The 18,785-nt window shown below is 47.8% G+C and overlaps 1 protein-coding gene across 1 annotated transcript in view; it reads left to right on the top strand.

Annotated features, from left to right (window-relative positions):
- FAM234B (family with sequence similarity 234 member B) overlaps positions 1-18,258 on the top strand; it is a 41,506-nt gene extending 23,248 nt beyond the window's left edge. The window contains exons 7-14 of the mRNA XM_020883783.2: positions 4,246-4,393; positions 4,720-4,861; positions 6,607-6,750; positions 6,896-6,977; positions 8,518-8,673; positions 11,700-11,814; positions 14,128-14,348; positions 15,242-18,258. Of these exons, the coding sequence (XP_020739442.2) occupies positions 4,246-4,393; positions 4,720-4,861; positions 6,607-6,750; positions 6,896-6,977; positions 8,518-8,673; positions 11,700-11,814; positions 14,128-14,348; positions 15,242-15,247 (1,014 nt within the window). The 3' untranslated portion in view covers positions 15,248-18,258. The remainder of the gene's footprint in view (positions 1-4,245; positions 4,394-4,719; positions 4,862-6,606; positions 6,751-6,895; positions 6,978-8,517; positions 8,674-11,699; positions 11,815-14,127; positions 14,349-15,241) is intronic.
- The last annotated feature ends 527 nt before the right edge of the window (positions 18,259-18,785 follow it).

An 18,785-nucleotide genomic window follows, 5' to 3' on the forward strand; every position in this document is an offset into this window, starting at 1 on the left:
AAGGAATTATGGTTGTTAGCAGAAGCACAGCGAAACATTGAACAGATTTACATGTCCCGGACAAGGTTATAAGTCTTGGCCTTGACTCCTCCATCTGGCTTCTTACTCACCAGCAGTGGTGGACAGGATGATGGCTTGGACTTGACTGAGGGACCCTCCATTGTGAGGAGGCTGTCTTCTCATCTACTCCTACTCTGTGCCTTCATTTCTTTTTTTGGTGGTAGGGGTATGGGTATAGACCAGTCTCCATTCTGTCTGGAAAGTGATAGGTAGGAGTAGCAGAGTCTTGGAGAAGTGGTGGGTTCAGAGCCATTGCTTCATCTTCATACTGACCTTTCTGACTTCTATACCAGCGACAAAGAACCTGAGGAACATGCTTGCTGTCCGCTGTAGACATGGAAGGGGGACTGAGGCCTGTCGGGTCTTTGACTTTGAGGGGTGGCATTCTTAGATCTGGGCTTAGAGTAAGGCGGCCTTGGGATGTCTGGACCTGGCTGGGGTTAGCACATCTGGGCTAGCACGTCAGAGGGAATGGACCTTGGAAGCCATGACATTAACGTGCTCACACTGTGCTGTTGGACAGTATCTCTCACTGATACACTGTTCCAGACACATGGGCAGTCATAACCTCTGAGTCCTCAGGCTGATGGCAGTAGCACTGATTTGTGGCATAGTTCATTTCATTCTTGGTGAGCTCTAGAAAATTCTGTCTTACGGGTGAGAAATCTGCTTTCTCCTGGCTTCCATTCATTGCGCCCACATCAGCCCGTAGAATGCTCTGAATGAATCTAATCCTCTTCTACATGAACGCTCTTTTGCTGGAAGCCTGGTTCCTCCAAAGCCTGCTACTGTCAAGCCTGAAAAAAAAGAGAAAGTGGTAGTCGCTCAGTTGTGTCTGACTCTTTGTGACCCTGTGGACTGTAGCCCTCTAGGCTTGTCTGTCCGTGGAATTCTTCAGGCAAGGATACTGGACTGGATAACCATTCCCTCCTCTAGGGTATCCTTCCTGAACCAGGGATTGAACTCAGGTCTCCTACATTTCAGGCAGATTCTTTACCGTCTCAGCCACCATGGAAGCCTAAATAGCTAGTTTCCCATACTGTTCCTCATGCAACATGATCCAGACCTGTCGGGGTCCAGCCTCGGCAGGATCCAGGGGGTACCCTCAGGATGAACGGCGTCGGTGAGAGATAGAAGACATGTGAGCCCAGCCTTGATAGGGCCCAGTCTGCGAGGGAGAGAGAAAGAGAGAGAGAGAGAGAGAATGACCAGACGGGGTTGCAGAGAGTCTGGAAGAGTCTGGCAATGCTTTATTTTTTACCATAGCTTTTATACCCTAAGTTAGTACATTTCTAAGGGGAAGATAGTTTAACATTACGTCAGCTTCCTTCACAAAACCAGGGTGTTTTCTGCATACTTCTTTGTTTATGAGGGTCTTGTACATTATCTTCTGGCCTTGGGGCCTATTGACATTTTTGCAGGTCAGGTGAATGTAAGCCTATTTTCTGTTTTCTATGGTGACCTTAACTGAAAGGTAGGAGTCTCATAGGGAAATAGTACAGAGTAGAAGTATATTCTTGTTAACACAAAAATTAATCCTTCTGCAAAGGTTGTCAGTTGCGTTTATCTAAGAAGTTTACCCCATACTGACTCTGCGACTTCGGTGAGGCAGCTTCTGCCTAGCACTCCTGGCTGACAATTAACAACCATCTCGTTGTTACCACACTAGGGCTAAGCTCTTATTTCTCTAGATCTTTAACTATATTAACAATGGTTTTTATAACACAACCTTAGCACATTAAAGGCAAAAATACAGCAAGCATAAACACAGCAAGCAAATCACAACCCAATAACCACCTATAGAATAATTTTTCTTATGTTCTCTAATAGGACTCCTTTACCCCTTAAAAGGGCTCTATATCTATTAGGGCTTTTATATAATCAGGTTCTTTATGCTATTTTATGATTAGGATATTATAAGCAATCATGCATATTAGTACCAAGCGCATAAATACATTTGGCTAACAAACTACCAGCAAAGGAGTTTAAATTAAAACACTCCTTTCATCCTGAATAATCTCTAAAATACCACCACCTGGGAAACTTACTGATTAAAGTTCTAAATTGATTCTTACTTGGGAAGAGATCGGGGAAGGCCTTCCTGCCTGTGTCAGAGAAATTAGGGAGTAGTCCATTGAGGCAGGCATCAGAAAGACAGATATCATCTTTAAGGTGAGAGCCGGGGGCAGCTTTTCGAAATCCCTGAAAACCTGATCCGCCTTGCCTGTCAGGCTTTCTCCTCGTGACCTTGTCATGGGTGGGATCTCGTGAGCTGGCCTTTTCGAAACCCCTGAAAACCTGATCCGCCTTGCCCGTCAGGTTTTCTCCCTCACGGCCTTGTTAGGGGTAGGGTCTCGTGTGTTGGCTTCCAGCACAGACCCCTTCTTTCTTGATTTCTTTCTTTTTTCACTCTACTTTGTCCATATCTCTTTTATGTGGTACCCATAAATGAAAACAGTATTCTGTTTGTAATATAGCCAGTTATATCAAATAAGGAAATTGTTAACTTTTTCTGATATTGACTGCATATATCTCTAAATGCAGCCAAAGATGGTGAGAGCCTTCCTGTTTTTGTTTATAATCAGTTAAAACACCTATATCTTTCCCACTACTTCTTTCTTTGTTTTTTCCTTCCAGTTTTATTGAGATATAGCTGACATAATAGCACTGTATAACTGACATATAGCACTGGTTAAGGTGTTACAGCAAAATGATTTGACTTACATACATCACTCAATGATGACCACAATAAGAGCACCCGTTATCCCATACTGATGCAAAATTAAAGAAATAGAAAAAATTTTTCCTTGTGATGAAAACTCTTAGGATTTATTCTCTTAACTTTCACATATGACTTATAACTGTTAATTATATTTATTATGTTGTACATTACATCTCTAGCACTTATTTATCTTATAGCTGGAGTTCATCAGTTTCAACCACCTTCCTTCAATGCCCCCTCCTCCCACCCCCTGCCTCTAGTAACTGTGAATCTGATTTCTTTTTCTATGAATTATTTTTGAAGTATAATATAATTAACCTGCAACAGTATGTTCCTGGTGTACATCATACTGATTTGATATTTCTATATATTCAAAATGATCACCACACTAAGTCTTGCTACTGTGAAATATCCATGTCTTTTAATTAATGGGCCGATTTTTTTCTTCCAGATTTTGGCCCATCTTCCAACCTAAGACTTTTTGGAATTTTTCAGTTTGTCATACAGCATACTAGCTATCTCTCTCAGCTTTGCGATAAACCTGAATTCTGTTCATTCATGTCTTTGATAAAAGAATGAATAATAGGAATAAGATAATAGCTGGGTGAGGTGACATTCCACTAAAACCTCCCTCTGGGTTGGCGTGGCCCCTTCTCGGGACACACTGGGAGCCATATCTCTTTATCTTGTCCATAAATATTTTTGACAATAAACTCTGTCAAAAGCTTTACTGAAATCAAGACAGCAGTGTAACCCTTGTATTTCTCAACCAGTGCCTCTATTCCCAAAAGAAAACCCTGTCATACAGGGGTTGGCAAACCGTGGCACGCAGGCCAAATTTGGCCCACTATTTGTTTTTGTAAATAAAGTTTTATTGTTACACCTATTCATTCACATATTGTCTGTGGCTGCTTTTATACTAGAGTGGTGGAGTAGGATAGTTGCTGCAGAAACTACCTGGCTGGTGAAACAAAATATTTACTGTCTTACCCTTCCCAGAGAAGGTTTGCTGATCTCCGTTTGAGAGTGAGGTCGATAGTGGCCAGGCCAGACATGTGTGTTATAAAGGGAGCACATGGCCTGCACTGATTCTCGTGGGACCAGATATTGCCGGGGATTTATGGGTATAGGGGTGGGTAGTGACTGGTGGGTCCTGGATTTAGCTCTAGGCTAGAGTTCTGTGCTTCAGGAGACTGCTCCTCAGCAACAGCTGTGCTTCGGAGAAATTGCCCAAGTCACCGTGCAGGTGCCCTTGGCTTATATCTAACAAGGGAATGGGGCATTTGCTTCCCTTTCTCACTTCCCGGGAAATACAGCAAAGCAGGTGTGGCCTTGGGCTTTTTAACTTTGGGAGGTGTTTCTGACCCCCTTAGCTAACAAGAAGGAATGCCTGTGGAGAAATGATTCGATTCGGTAACAACAGGGTTTCTATGGGCTCAACCCTGGTCTTTCACTTTTATCAGCCAGATCTGTGTTTTCTGCTGGTGTCTGGCCGGACAGGGAGCCCCGTGGGCCGACCTGTGAAGTACAACATCGTGGGAGTGGGCAACCTGATTGGCCCTCAGGTTTACATCACCACCAGCGGGGCCGCCTACATCCTGTTTGGCTTTGGTAAGAAGCGAGGCTCGTCTTTGCTGCTGTCCCCATGGGTGTGTGGTGAGGTCTCCCTGGGCGGTGGGGAGAAAGCCTGGAGTCGCTGACACCAGCCCTCTGTCACCTCCTCTGCCGGGGACCCCCTGCCACAGGGTATTCACGCTGCTGGCCCTGGCTGCTTTCTCCAATGAGAAGGCTGCTCAGCGTCTGCTTAGCCACCTCCGTACTGGCCCCCTGTGTGAATACATCCCTCCGCCCAGGCTCTGGGTCTCCCACTCCTATCCTTCCCCTGGGAAAGTTCTTTGGAGTTCAGCTTCTCCATGTCGGTTCTTCTGTGCTGTTAGGTAATATCCAGGCTGTCGCCCTGCGGGATATTTTCGTTCAAGCCCAAAATCGAGACAGCTTACCACCTTCCCTGCAGATAGAGGAACCTGAGTGGGAGAAGCGGAGATCCGTCAACCTGTCTGAGCTCATTGATGTTTACAGGTGGGCAGCCGTCTGGTCCTGCCATGGTGAGACCCGAGCCCATGCATGCCTGGAGTATCAGTGTCTGGTGGGCTGGCAGACACGTGGGCTGAGGTTTGAGGGGAAAATGGTGCCTGGCCTTCATGGACCACCTCCCGATCTGGTTGCAGGGTGTTAGAAGTACTTTCTCCTGGCGAAATAATGTATTGATGTCTGTGTGTGGATGATCACTTTGCACACAGTTGGCAGAGAAGGGTATTTGTTTGGAGTGGGAATCAGAGCGGGGCAGTTGAGACCAGGGAACCTCAGGTAGGGAAATGGATTTATCTAACAGAACTGCTTGTAAAACTCTCCTGAAGGATCATTCCTTCTGTATTCCTGTGTTTTTCTCTTAAAGAATCATTGTGGCAGAGGCAAAAGTAACATCCATGAAATTTTTTTTTGTTTTTTTTCCCCTCATTTTTTTCTTAACTAAAAGCATGTTATTTGTCATATGCGGTGGATGTTATCCATTTAACCCTGGGTCTGGGTAATAATTATCTTTGTTATTTTTCAACCAGAAGCTTCATATCACTTTCTAGCATTCTCTTTGTTGTTGTTTAGTGCTAAGTTGTGTCTGACTCAGTCCTGTCCAACTCTTTGCAACCTCATGGACTATAGCCCACCAGGCTCCTCTGTCCATGGGATTTCCCAGGCAAGAATACTGGAGTGGGTTGCTGTTTTCTTCTCCAGGGAATCTTCTCCACCCAGGGATTGAGCCCATGTCTCCTGCATTGCAGGTGGATTTTTCACTGCTGAGCCACTGGGGAAACCCAGCATTTTCTTAGACAGTATCATATTGTGTCAGTGCATTTGACAGATGTTAAATAGAATGGTCCCAGTTGTACAGAGTAAGAAATATTGGGCTGGCCAAACAGTTCATTCGCGTTTTCCCTTAAGATCTTACAGGAAAAACCCAGATGAACTTTTTGACCAACCCAATAATTTGAAGTGTCAAGTGTGAGCTGGTGCTGAAACTCTAATACTTTGGCCCCCTGATGGGACGAGCCAACTCGTTAGAAAAGACTGTGATGCTGCGAGAGATTGAGGGCAGGAGGAGAAGGGGGCGACAGAGAATGAAATGGTTAAATAGTGTCACTGACTCAATGTACTTGAGTTTGAGCAAACTCCCGGAGATGCTGAAGGACAGGGAAGCCTGGCACGCTGCAGTCCATGGGATCGCAGAGTCGGACATGACTTAGTGACTGAACAACAACAACGATGAAGGTGTGAGCTGCTCTCCAGGCTTAATGACAGTTCCGGGCAAGCTGTCCTGATCTCTGACTCCTTCCTTGTCATTGTTCTTGGCTCTGTTATCTTTTCAGAACATCCAGTGTGAGAGGCACTTCTCCTGTCTGTTCCTTCTGAAATTGCGTGAATTCTCTAGGACTCCTTGATTTCTAAAGAAACCAGGAAAAAGAGATTCAAATGAAACAGCAGGAGTGCCCCTCTTTTAAAAAAATTTTTTTCCTAGCCACACCATGTAGCGTGTGGGATCTTACTTCCCCTACCAGGAAGCAAACACGTGTCCCCTGCATTTTAAACATGGAGTATTAACCACTGGACCACCAGGGAAGTCCCAGGAGCACCCCTCTTGACAACACACTGGTAGGAGACGAACACAAGGGCCTGTACAGACATGTGCACCTAGAGGATTAGCCAGAATATGTGGGCAGGAATCTCACTGCAGCCTGAGACTAACTGTCGGGGTTTCTCGTTTAACTCAGCAATGGGGTGGAGCTCCTCCAGATGGTGAAGGCGCCAGATTCCAACAGCAGCAACCTCCTGATCACAACCAGACAAGGCCTTGTCCTGCTTCGGGGGCAGAACCTCACCCCTTCCTGGGCTTTGGGCGTCCAAGGCCTGCGCAGGTTAGTGATGTGCTCCTATTCACTCAAAACTGCCCAGAACCATTGCTTAATGTGACTGTCTGGAGCCGGTGCAAGGGGAGTGGGGGGTCCCATTCTCCCCTTTTGGTTCTTCACTTCCCATCACTCACGTTGCTCTCACTTGCAGCCAGCCTACTCCAGGGTATTTCACGGATGATGAGACGATAGACTTCCTTCTGCAGATACCGAACGGAGTTGGGATGAAAAAGGTAAAACCTGGGGATGAACATCAGTCAGAACACATATCCAGGATGAACTTGGTGTCCAGGCCTGCGCTTGGCATCATGAAAAATAGGAAGAACCTTACAACATGGTCCCTTCCTTCCAAGATCTCCAAGTGCAGCCGGATGGGTAAAATGAACAGTCACATGCTAACATCTACAGCAGCAGAAGCTTTTCTCGCTGCCCAACTCCTTGTGTAGCAGTTCCTTGTGGATTCTCAGTGTCCAGGTACTTTCTGAAGTCTCTTGCTGGGGAAAGGCAGGTATCACTAAATGTACCACTTCAGTTTCTATACTGAGATTTCAGAGAAGCTGGGCCAGCTGGGGCGATGGGTTGTCATGGAGGACTTCACAAAGGAGGGAAAGGTGATCAGGGCCTGGCAGTTGAGTTGCACGTCTAGAAGAGGGGCAGATCCACTCAGGAGCTCCAGAAGCCCTGAGACGGACGGTGGAGTGTATTCCAAGCTCACCCGTGTTGTTGTTTGGTTGCTAAGTCGTGTCTGACTCTCTGCGACCCCGTGGACTGTAGCCTGCCAGGCTTCTCTATCCATAGGATTTCCCAGTTAAGAATACTGGAGTGTGTTGCCATGTTCTCCTGTAGGGGATCTTCCCGACCCAGGGATCGAAGCCAAGTCTCCTGTGGCTCCTGCATTGCAGGCAGATTCTTTGCCCGCTCAGCCATCAGGAAAGCCCCTGGGATTTTGGCAAATAAGAAGCTATTTTGTTCTAGAACTGTGTACTATGAGGGATTTGGGGTGATGAGGAAATATGCATGCAGCCAGGAATTTTGAATTTCCCCTTAATTCTACAACTGAGATAACAACTGAGTGACTTTTCTCTTAATTTATTTTTTTTGCCTGTTGGGAGTTTGCTCTTTTAAATTTGAGGCTCCCCGTGGTCTGAGCTGCACCTCCTAGGACGCACATGGCAGAGTCAGACTCGAAAGCTTTAGCACAGGGGATAGGACTGAGCTGTCCTGATCATGTTCCCCTAACTGTGGTTGGCCATGGTCACCCGCGGGAACGGACAGAGACGAGGCGTGGGTTTTAGCTCCTCCACAGCAGAATGGCTGCTCCGCCCAGGACCGCCCCAAGTCCAGGGTAATCTGTGTCACTTCGTGTCTCTGAGCCTCCATTTCCTCATCTGATGATGAGAGGAAGCCTCCATGATTTATAATGTCCCTTCCCACCGGGAATTCTGCAGTCCTTTAGGCTCCGTCTAGACTCCCGGTTGTGTTGGTCGGTTGCTAAGTCATGTCCGAATCTTTGTGGCCCCATGGACTGCAGCACACCAGGCCCCCGTCCCTCTCTGTCTTCCAGAGTTTGCCCAAGTTCATGTCCTTGTCCAGACTCCTGGACCTAGTTGTTACATAACGCTCCTTGAACACCCCATTGTTTGCATCTGATTTAAGCTCCACCTGTTAATGTATGTGTGGTTTGCGTGTCTGTGGGTTTTTGTCTGGTTTTGTGTTTGTGTGTTCTGCTGTCTCTCTGAAGACGGGCCATACTCATCGCCTTCTCTTCTACAGGTGATGGTGGTGGACGGAGACTCTGGCCTGGTCACGTGGAGTTACAGCATCCCGTGTCACATGAAAGAAACTCCGGCCACGTCAGCAGCCACTGTGGAGCAGAAATCTGTCTTCCTCTTCTGGGCTGAAGGGCTGTCAGCTGCATCACCCAGTCCCGTGAGTGAGCCTAATGTCAGATGGCACCTGCTCTTGAGGCTGACTGGGTCTGGAGGTCTTATTAGACCTGCTGTCTTCCAAGCGGTTCTGGGTAGAGACAGTGACCTGGATGGGTGGGAAACCCAGAAGGGCAGGCGTGTGTGTGTACATAAGGCTGATTCGCTTCACTGTGCAGCAGAAACATCTCAACGTTGGGAGGAAACCAAGTTGGTGTTCCTAGTCATTAAGTCATCTCTGTCTCTCTGTCCGTCGGCTGAAGATGAAGGTTCCCCTGGGGGATCACAGGAGAGATGTTCTGATATGCAGAAGGCAGATTTGAGAACAGATTTCTTTCTGATTTAATTAGTTACTTAATATTTGGCTGTGCTGGGTCTTCGTTGCTGTGCGGGCTTTTTTCCAGTTGCAGCGAGTGGACGCTGCTCTCTAGTTGCAGTGGCTTCTCCTGTTGCAGGGCGTGGGCTCGGGGGTGCGCGGGCTTCAGTAGTCCCAGCACGTGGACTCTGGGTTCCCGGGCTCGAGAGCGCACATTCAGAAGATGTGGTGCATGGGTTCAGTAGTTATGGTATCTGGCACGTGGGATCTTCCCAGACCAGGGATCGAACCCACATCTCCTGCATTGGCAGGCAGAGTCTTCACTCCTGAGCCACCAGGGAAGCCCTGAGAACATCTTCAGTACTGTCCTGAGAGGCTTGAATGGGGTTGAGGAGATGGGGGGCTGCCTCTGCCAGGTGCCAGGGGGTTTTGAGTAAGACTCACTCTGATTTAGTTCAGTTAAACCCAAGTTGACCAGCACCTACTGTGTGCCAGGGACCTCAGGGTAAACTGGGGACAGTGCTGCCCTCTGGAGGACAAGCAAATGATCCTGGGTGATGGGGAACCTGACGGAGGGGCAGTCCCGAGTTCATCAGCCATGCACTTTAGGACTTACCTTTGCTGAGTCTCAGGCTCTTTAGCCGTTAATGCAGATGCTAATATAGTCCCTCGCTTTAGGATCAGATTTCCAGTGATGATTGTCCTAACTCTGAAGTTCCCTAACATGTGACTGTGGACTTTCTACCTAACATTTAACTTCCTGGTTTCCTCATTTAATAAAATGAGGGACTCAGACCAGAGGACTCTCAAATGTAAGCGTCTACAAATAAGCACAAAACAAAAGCAGGTTACAAATGCTCTAAGGAGGTGCAGATACAAAGTCTAGAGGGAAGCACAAAAGGAGGAGGGTCTTCGTTTTGTGGAGAGGGACGGTGATTAGGGAGCTTTCCACGAAAGAGGTGGCATCAAGTTGGAGACCTCATGACAGGAAGTGCTTTAATGTGGAAATGGCTCTTGAGGAGGACGTCCAAGGGGAAATGAGATTGGCCAAGGACAGGTAAAGCCTAGTGAAGTGTGAGTTTGTTTCCCAGACCTTGGAGCATGGATGTGCAGGCAAATGATCGTAGGAGGCTGGGAAAGGCTGATTTGAGTTAAATGGTGTAAGACCTTCGTTTTCATGCAAAGGAGTTTGGGCTCCATTCTGTAGGCAGTGAGGAAGGACTTTGGCTATGTCCTTTCTTTTTTTTTTTAAACTTTTAATTTTATATTGGAGTGGTGCTCATGGTAAAGAACCCGCCTGCCAATGCAGGAGATGCGAGAGACCCGGGTTCGATCCCTGGGTCGAGAAGATCCTCTGGAGAAGGGCACAGCAACCCGCTCCAGTATCCTTGCTTGGAGAATCTCATGGACAGAGGAGCCTGGCGGACTACAGTCCATGGGGTTGCGGAGAGTTGGATACGACTGAGCAGCTAACACTTTCACTTTCATATAGGTGATTAATAATGTGTTAGTATCAGGTGTACAACAGAGAGATTCAGTTATACGTATACTTGTATCCTTTTTCAAATTCTTTTCCCATTTAGGTTGTTACAGAATGTTGAACAGAGCTCCCTGTGCTATACTGTACACCCTTGTTGGTTATGCTTTTTTTTTTTTTTAATAACTTTTTATATTGGAGTCTAGCCAGTTACCAATGTTGTGATAGTTTCAGGTGGACCGCAAAGGGACTTAGCCACTCATGGTTATCCATTTAAAATATAGCAGTGTGTCCATGTCAGGCCCAAACTCCCTAACTGTCCCTTCCCCCTAGCCTTCTCCCCTGGTAACTTAGGTGTTTGTGATGTGAATAAGCTATTTTCTTGTCATCTGAGCTGCCCATGGTGCTGGGATCCTGGATACGGGAAAGCCCTCTTCTGCTTTGTGGGTACTGGTGGGCGCGGGGTTGTGATCTTCCCGCCCAAGTGACCACTCCCCTGCTGACAGTGAAGGAGCTGGGCTGGCAGTCACTCCACATGGTCCCGGAGGGGAGGTACTGGGTGACCCATTCATGGGGTTCCTGTGCTCTGCGGTCTTGTGTCTGCAGAATATCAACCTTGAGTGGAGTCAGATGGTGAAGAAAGTTCCGATGTGCATTGTTTCTGCCTTAGGGGGTCAGGAGATGGACACTGAGCTCTTAGGATTTTTGTTTCTGTAATTAATGAGTGTCTGATCCATGTCTTAGTTATTTTAGGAAAAGATAAGATTTTTGTGATTTTTTTTTTTTTTAGCTTGACACTTGCAGTTGGCTTTGCTGTCTAGTGAAAGCAGGGGTCTTTGGTTCACCGTGTTTTCATAAGCAGGCTTTCCCTTGACAAAGCCCCTCCTGCTGCCAGGGAAGAACCGTTGCTGATACTCTCAGAGGCACCAGACTGCGAGGACGCCATCGTTTTCTCTCCTGGGCCATGCCTATTTCCTTTCTTCCTTTCTTTTTCCTATAAGGGAGAAAGCATTTTCCAGCTCTGGTGGTTTGACGAAGTTAGTCTTTAGTCACTGTTTTGAGATTTGAAATGACATGTCTCTCATACGTGGGAGTTTCACACACGCCCTGGTGTGGGATTGGGGCTTGGCCTCGTAGGGGATGAGTAACCCCCACCGTCTCTGCCGTCCTTTCACCTGAGCAACGTTGTATGAGGGAGTGTGGACTGACCTTTGCTCTCCCTGTTTCTCGTTGTCAGGGTGTCCTGGGAAGCGAGCCACCCAGCCTTCACCACCTATACCTCCTGCATCCCACCTTCCCCTCCATCCTCCTGGATCTGGCCAATGCCACTGGCACTGTGACAGCTTCAGAGGGTAAGTCCCAGGGGGTGATGCAGAGGAGGGGAGGGGACTTGCTGGCTGGGTGAGGGGGATGAGGGTGTGTGCTGTGGGTCCCAAGCGGCTCCCTGCATTGAGCGACTCTCTGCATTTCCCTTGGTACCATGGCGCCTGGGGCCATTGCCCAAGAGTGCCCTCTGGGGACCTGGCTTACAGGGTGAGGACCCACAGTCCCTGAGCATGCTAGAATGCTAGAGGCTACGGGGCAGTGCTGTCCCATCCCCAAGGGTTCAGGGAGCTAATGTTTCGGCAGCCGTTTACCAATCATCAACCATGGGCCAGGCACTGCGCCCAGTGCTGGGAATACAAATCAGAGTTGTTCTCAAGCCTGTAGGAGCTTCGGAGCCAGCAGTCACTGCAAAGAATAAAACAGAGGCAGGATATTCCTCAGGGCATCTGTTTAGGCTCAGTGCATGCTCAGTCATGTCTGATTCTTTGCGACCTCGTGGACTGTAGCCCTCCAGGCTCCTCTGTCTATGAGATTTCCCAGGCAAGAATACTGGAGTGGGTTAGGCTCAGTAGAGACTTTCTTACTGCACGTGCCCAGCGCATGGAAACTGGCGCCAAGAGGAAAAGGGAAGAAGAAAAATCACCTGCCATCTGACCACTCATGACCACCGTTAACATTTGCAAGTGTTCTATTTCATGTTGTTGTTCAGTTGCTAAGTTGTGTCCAACTCTTTGCGACCCCATGGACTGCAGCACACCAGGCCTCCCTGTCCATCGTCAACTCCCAGAGTTTGCTCCAATTCATGCCCACTGAGTCAGTGATGCTGTGCAACCATTTCATCCTCTGCTGCCCTCTTCTTCTACCCTCAGTCGTTCCCAGCATCAGGGTCTTTTCCAGTGAGTCAGCTCTTTGCATCAGGTGGTCAAAGTATTGGAGCTTCAGCTTCAGCATCAGTCCTTCCAATGAATATTGAGGACTGATCTCCTTTAGGATTGACTGGTTTGATCTCCTTGCAGTCCAAGGGACTCTCAAGAGTCTTCTCCAATACCACAATTCAAAAGCATCAGTTCTTTGGTGTTCCAGCCTTCTTTGTGGTCCAGCTCTCACATCCATACATGACTACTGGGAAAACCATAGCTTTGACAGTGCTGACCTTTGTCAGTAAAGTGATATCTCTGCCTTTTAATACACTCTCTAGGTTTGTCATAGCTTTCCTTCCAAGGAGCGAGGATCTTTTAATTTCATGGCTGTGGTCACTGTCCACAGTAATTTTGGAGCCCAGGAAAATAAAATCTGTCACTGCTTCCATTTTCCCCCCTTCTTTTTGCCATGAAGTGATGGGACCAGATGCCATGATTTTAGTTTTTTTAATGTTGAGTTTCAAGCCAAATTTTTCACTCTCCTCTTTCAACCTCATCAAGAGGCTCTTTAGCTCCTCTTTGCTTTTTGCCATTAGGGTGTCATCTGCACATCTCAGGTTATTGATATTCCTCCCAGCAGTCTTGATTACAGGTTGTGATTCATCCAGCCTGGCATTTTGCATGATGTACTCTGCATATAAGTTAAATAAGTAGGGTGACAGTATACAGCCTTGTTGTACTCCTTTCCCAATTTTGCACCAATCATTGTTCCAGTGAACATTACATAATGGTAATTAAGAATCAAGACCATTTTTATTGCAACACCTGGTTTATAGATGAGGCAGAATAAACACTAGTTTGGTACATAGCTTAGGCCACGAGGTCCTGACAATCTAGGAGTTACCAGAATTTCTAGTTTGCTGCTCTCCCTTTTCTACCACAGTTGGCCAGTCCCCTCACTTCCTGATCTTGGGCTTTCTCAGAGATAGCTTTGGGACTTAGCTGGTAGCTCAGTGTAAAGAATCCACCTTGAAATGCAAGGTACATGAGTTCGACCCCTGGTCAGGGAACTAAGATTCCACATGCCATGGAGCAACTAGGCCTGTGTGCCACAGCTACTGAAGTCTGTGCACTGCAACTAGAGAGTCCATGGGCCACAACTAGAGAGTCTGTGTGCTGCAATGAAAGATCCCATGAGATCCAAAGCAGCCAAAATAAATAAATTATTAAGAAAAAAAGGTAGCCGCTTTGGAGAAGCACAGGTATAGAGACAGAGAATTTGCTGCTTTGCTGGCCACCAGCTGCTCACCAATGTGCACCCACTGTCTAGTCGGTACCTTGTGTTGATTAGTGCTCAGTAAACATCTTGTATGAATCAGCAAAGGAGGAAATGAGTGAATGAGTCTTGAGCCTAACCTCTCTCCTGTGAGCCCAAGTCTTCTGTCCTCACTGACTGCTCTCCTTTATATCCTTCCTCAGTTGGGATCAACGACCTGTGGAAAGATGCCTTTTACGTTACCAGGACAACAGGGCTCAGCTCCGAAGGGCACCTGGCCCCCCTGGTGGTCAGCAAGCTCAGTCTGCGGTGGGCACTGATGGAAGGCCAAATGGTCCAGCTGGAGGAGACTACCCCCAAAATCGGCCGTGGGGAGCTGCGCAGATTCCTCTCGAGGATAAAGTTCGTCGACTCTCCCTACCAGGTGACAAGCTTGGGAAAGAAAGTGTGTGGTTACTCTTGAGGGTGAAGGGCAAACACAACCAACTCCAAGTCTGCTCTTTAGAAGGTCAAGGGTGCGGGTGGGCACCTTCTTGAGTTGCTAGGTATCAGGAAACAGCTGTTTTGGACCAGCATGATTTCACAGGGGTGAGTGATGACCTTGTACTACTGCTTGGTTGTTCTGAGCTGGAAATGGTACCCTCTGTCTCAGAGGAGACATTTGGTAGTGGGGGGTCATGGCTTTTACTGTTACTCTGGGTCTTTTCTGGGTAAGGCTGGTGGTGCCAGCCTCGTGCAGGGCTTGTGGCAGTTAGCTACTGTGAAGAACTCTGATGGTTGTTGTTGAATTGCTGAGTCATGTCTGATTCTTTGACTGCGTGAACTGCAGCACGCCAGGCTTCCCTGGCCTTCACCATCTCCCAGAGTTTGCTCAAACTCATGTCCTTTGAGTCAACGATGCCATCCAACCATCTCATCCTCTGCCGGCCTCTTCTCCTCCTGCCCTAAAGTCTTTCCCAGCATCAGGGTTTTTTCCAGTGAGTCAGCTCTTAGCATCAGGTGGCCAAAGTATTGGAGCTTCAGCTTCAGCATCAGTCCTTCCAATGAATATTCAGGGTTGATTTCCTGTAGGACTGACTGGTTATCTTGCTCAAAATGCACCCCGTGCCCTCCCTCAATACAACAGCCTAGTCCAATGTTCAAGAATGTATAGTGGAAAAAGATAAAGTCTCTGGACCTTTCTGGAGGGACACTTGTAAACTTTGGAGGCTAAACAAAAGGATAGGGAAATAGAGGGATATTCTGACCTTGAGAGTCCTTCCATGTCTCTACCATGAAAAAAATTAAAGTCACTGATTTGTGCCCTTTTCTCCCTAGATCTAGGCTGCTGGACTCTTCGGTTCCAGAAGAAGTGAATGGAGTGGCCCTGTCCCTCCCCAGCGGGGGTAAACATAGTTCTTTGGAGAGGAGGTCCACCTCCTCTGTGTGACCGTCGCCAGGCACTTGGAATTCTTCGATAACAGCACCACCCGTTCGGCTGGGGTATCTTACCTGCCCGCCCAACCCCTGAATTAACCCCTTCTCCTAGGTACTCTGTGTGGATAGTTTGGAACTGTGAATCTTACTGTTTTATTTTTTGTTTGTCTAATTTATGAACCCTGGCTGGGAAATTCCAGTGAAGTCCTTCCCTGGAATGTTTTGCTGTGCCTAATGCCCTGAGTGTGTATCTGTCTGTTCGTGTGGTGATGAAGTCTTTTCTAGATACGCACATCCTAAGCTCCCAGGGACCCAGGTTCTCAACTGTCTGAAACACATCTTGTTGGTTTGGGTCCTCTTGAGACAGGTGGCCGACCTCGACTTGGAGGGCCCCTCGGCATCTCTCCTCTTTTCTCCCCCTGCTGGTAGCCCGCCTGCCCCCTGACCTTGGCAGCAGCAAGACTGACATGGGGATAGCACGAGCCAGCCAGAATTCTCATTTCTTCCTCGTCTTACGGCTCCTGTCTCTTGTCTCCTCACATATTCCTTCTTTCTAGATGTAGTGACCATAACAATTAACCCTGATTGGTGTGGGGTGATACCTCATTGTAGTTTTGATTTGCATTTCTCTAATAATGAGTGATGTTGAGCATCTTTTCATGTGTTTATTGGCCATCTATATGTCTTCTTCCTGGGAAAGACTGAAGGCAAAAGGAGAAGAGGGCTGCAAAGGATGAGATGGTTAGATAGCATCACTCACTCAATGGACATGAATTTGAGCAAGGAGATAGTGGAGTACAGAGAAGACTGGTGTGCTGTAATCCATGGGATTGCGAAGTCAGACACGACTTAGCAACTGAACAACAACAACATATCTTCTTTGGAGAAATGTCTGTTTGGGTCTTCTGCCCATTTTTTGATTGGGTTGTTTTTTGAGCTGTTGAGCTGTGTGAGCTGCTTACAGATTTTGGAGATTAATCCTTTGTCAGTTTCTTTGTTTGCAATAATTTTCTCCCATTCTATCAGAAGGGGAGCAAAAGTGGTTTAAATACCCCTCCCTCCCTCCACGCCGCCACCAACAAGGTCCAGAGGTTATGTCTCAGTTGATATTGTTCTGCCAGTCATGGTCATTTTTATCATGTTTACTTCATACGTGCTTATGTGTATGCCATCCTCAGCTTAGAGGAAAACTCAAGTCAGGAACAACTGAGGCAGGCAGCCTCAGCCCCCTTCATCTCCACTCTGCTTTCTCAGCATCTCCTCATGGGCATCTTCCCTTCTGCTCTTTTATTCAGGGATATTTCTGCTTTGCTTGCACGAGAGCCAAGCTGTTTCTGGACTTTGATTCTGGCTCCTTGAGCCCAGCATGCAGCCATTCTGCCGTGTACCCTTCTCTTCCTTGTAGAGCCCTTGAAGCAGAGTATTTTGAGAAAATGTCTCTGTAAATACTATAGCTTTTATAAGTGGTGAAATTCTTTAGAGTTATCTCTAGTGCTTACTTCCTCCTCCTTCTGTATGAATACGTTACTTTATCAGGTTCTCTTTTAAACGTCTAGACCATTGTTCATACAGCAGGGAATCCCACATGAGCCGGAGGAGAACCACTTTTGTTCTGGAATAATTTTGATAAGTCATCCCTGAGTACACTCAGGTTCTCTCTCGACGTAAACCTGTGTCTTTTTAGCTTGTGTTAATAGGTTCCTCGACTTTAGAGATTACAGAAAATTGGGATGCCAGTTTTAAAGGGATATGTCTGAATTGCCACTGAAAGGCATTGTGACCTAATAGAAGGTTGGTAGCCAGAGCTCTAAGAAGCGTGTTGCTTAGCCTGTAGACTGGTCTTAACCAGGTGTCTGCCCTCCCATCCCCTCTGCCTTAAGTCCTTGAGAGCAAATTTGATTCTAGCTCTTTGAAAGGCATGTGTGGGTCTCGGTTATTGTAAACTTAGGGGAACAATTAGAAGACACTCAGAAGCATGGGATTGATTCCAGATTCACTTCTAGGGTTTGAATCTGCCTGGATAGAAGGGCATAGGATTGAGTTTGGTCTAGTAGAGAATTCTAAGGACTAATTCACAGTCAACTGAATACCTAAAGCTTGAGTGGCCATCCTGTGGCCCGGGGCTGGGCCACCTGCTGCCCCGCCACATGGAGGCTTCCTGGGAAGCCACCCACTTTGGGCAAGAGTCAAATGCAGAGGTGTTTACTGAGGATCTGGTTTGAGAGGGACTGCTGAGGGCAGGAGACTGTATTTATGCTGGGAGTGTCCCAGAAATACATCAGTAGCAGTCAGGGGGAAAAAAAAGTCCCCAAATTCTTTGTGGTGTGTTTGCAAACCAACTTAACAGAGACTGCTTTGACCCTGATCAGTTTGAATCTCTCTGGCTAAAACAGCAGGACACAGGTTTCCTCTTTCTCTTGCAGCCAGTACAGTGGGGGGTACGTGGTGGATGAAGGTCAAGGAAGCTTCATCTGACCGGTGTGGGCGCTGGGCTGTTGTCAAACATGTCCCTGAACCTCCTTCTCTTCTCAGGCAACCCCCTGACCAGACGTCTAAGACAGGAAGGGCTCCTCTCCTCCCCTGCGCTCCTCTTGGGGTGTCAGCGGAGCCCATCACTGCTTAGAAAGGGTACTGACTTCTGAGAACACAAGGCTGTTCCTTCTCCCAGCATCTCCTTTTTCCGTCCCTTATGAACCCTCCATCCTAGATGACATCCTCCCCACCGTCCCCCTCCCAGAGGGTCTCTCCCGCTTTTCCTCCTGTGGTCTGGTGGTTTCTCCCCAACCTCCCCCGCCCCTTCGAATGTGAATGGCCATCCTTAGTACCCATGTTTAAGGAGAGCCAGCTGGTACGTTGTCAGGAAGCACTATTTAAAATGTGAATTGTCACAGAACAAATAAACACTGTGTATAGGAGCATATGTGTGTGCTGCTCACATTCTTTCCAGCCGTCAAGGATGGTGTGTTCTCCCTGATGGAAGAGAGAAGGGGCGAGGCGGTGGATGTGAGCCAGAGGCTCAGAGAGGAATGTCAGCTGCAGCCTGGTCTCTGGGGAAGCATCCCTTGGGTTCTCCACTGGGGAACTGCTGTCCTGTTCACATGGCCTCGGTGGGCTGGTGTTTTGTTTGTTTTGCTGCACCCACTGCTTGTCGGATATCTCAGTTCCCTGACCAGAGACTGAACCCAGGCCACGGCACTGAAAGCCTGGCATCCTAAGCATTTGACCACCAGGGGGCTTCACGTGGGCTGTTTTGGGGGTGGCCTGTCCCTGCAGGCCGTGGGAGCCTTCTCATGTGTCCTGGTCTCCTGGTCTCTCCAAGGATAACGTGTAATTAACATAGTAATTAACATAGTGTGATGTGGGCCCATCACATGGATGCCGGACGCGGTGGCAGGCAGCGCGGAGGACACGCGCTCTACATGGCATCGTTCCTAGTACTGCCTCC

The sequence above is a fragment of the Odocoileus virginianus genome, chromosome 23 (genome assembly GCF_023699985.2).
Source record: "Odocoileus virginianus isolate 20LAN1187 ecotype Illinois chromosome 23, Ovbor_1.2, whole genome shotgun sequence".
In the NCBI taxonomy this organism is placed as follows: Eukaryota; Metazoa; Chordata; class Mammalia; order Artiodactyla; family Cervidae; genus Odocoileus; species Odocoileus virginianus.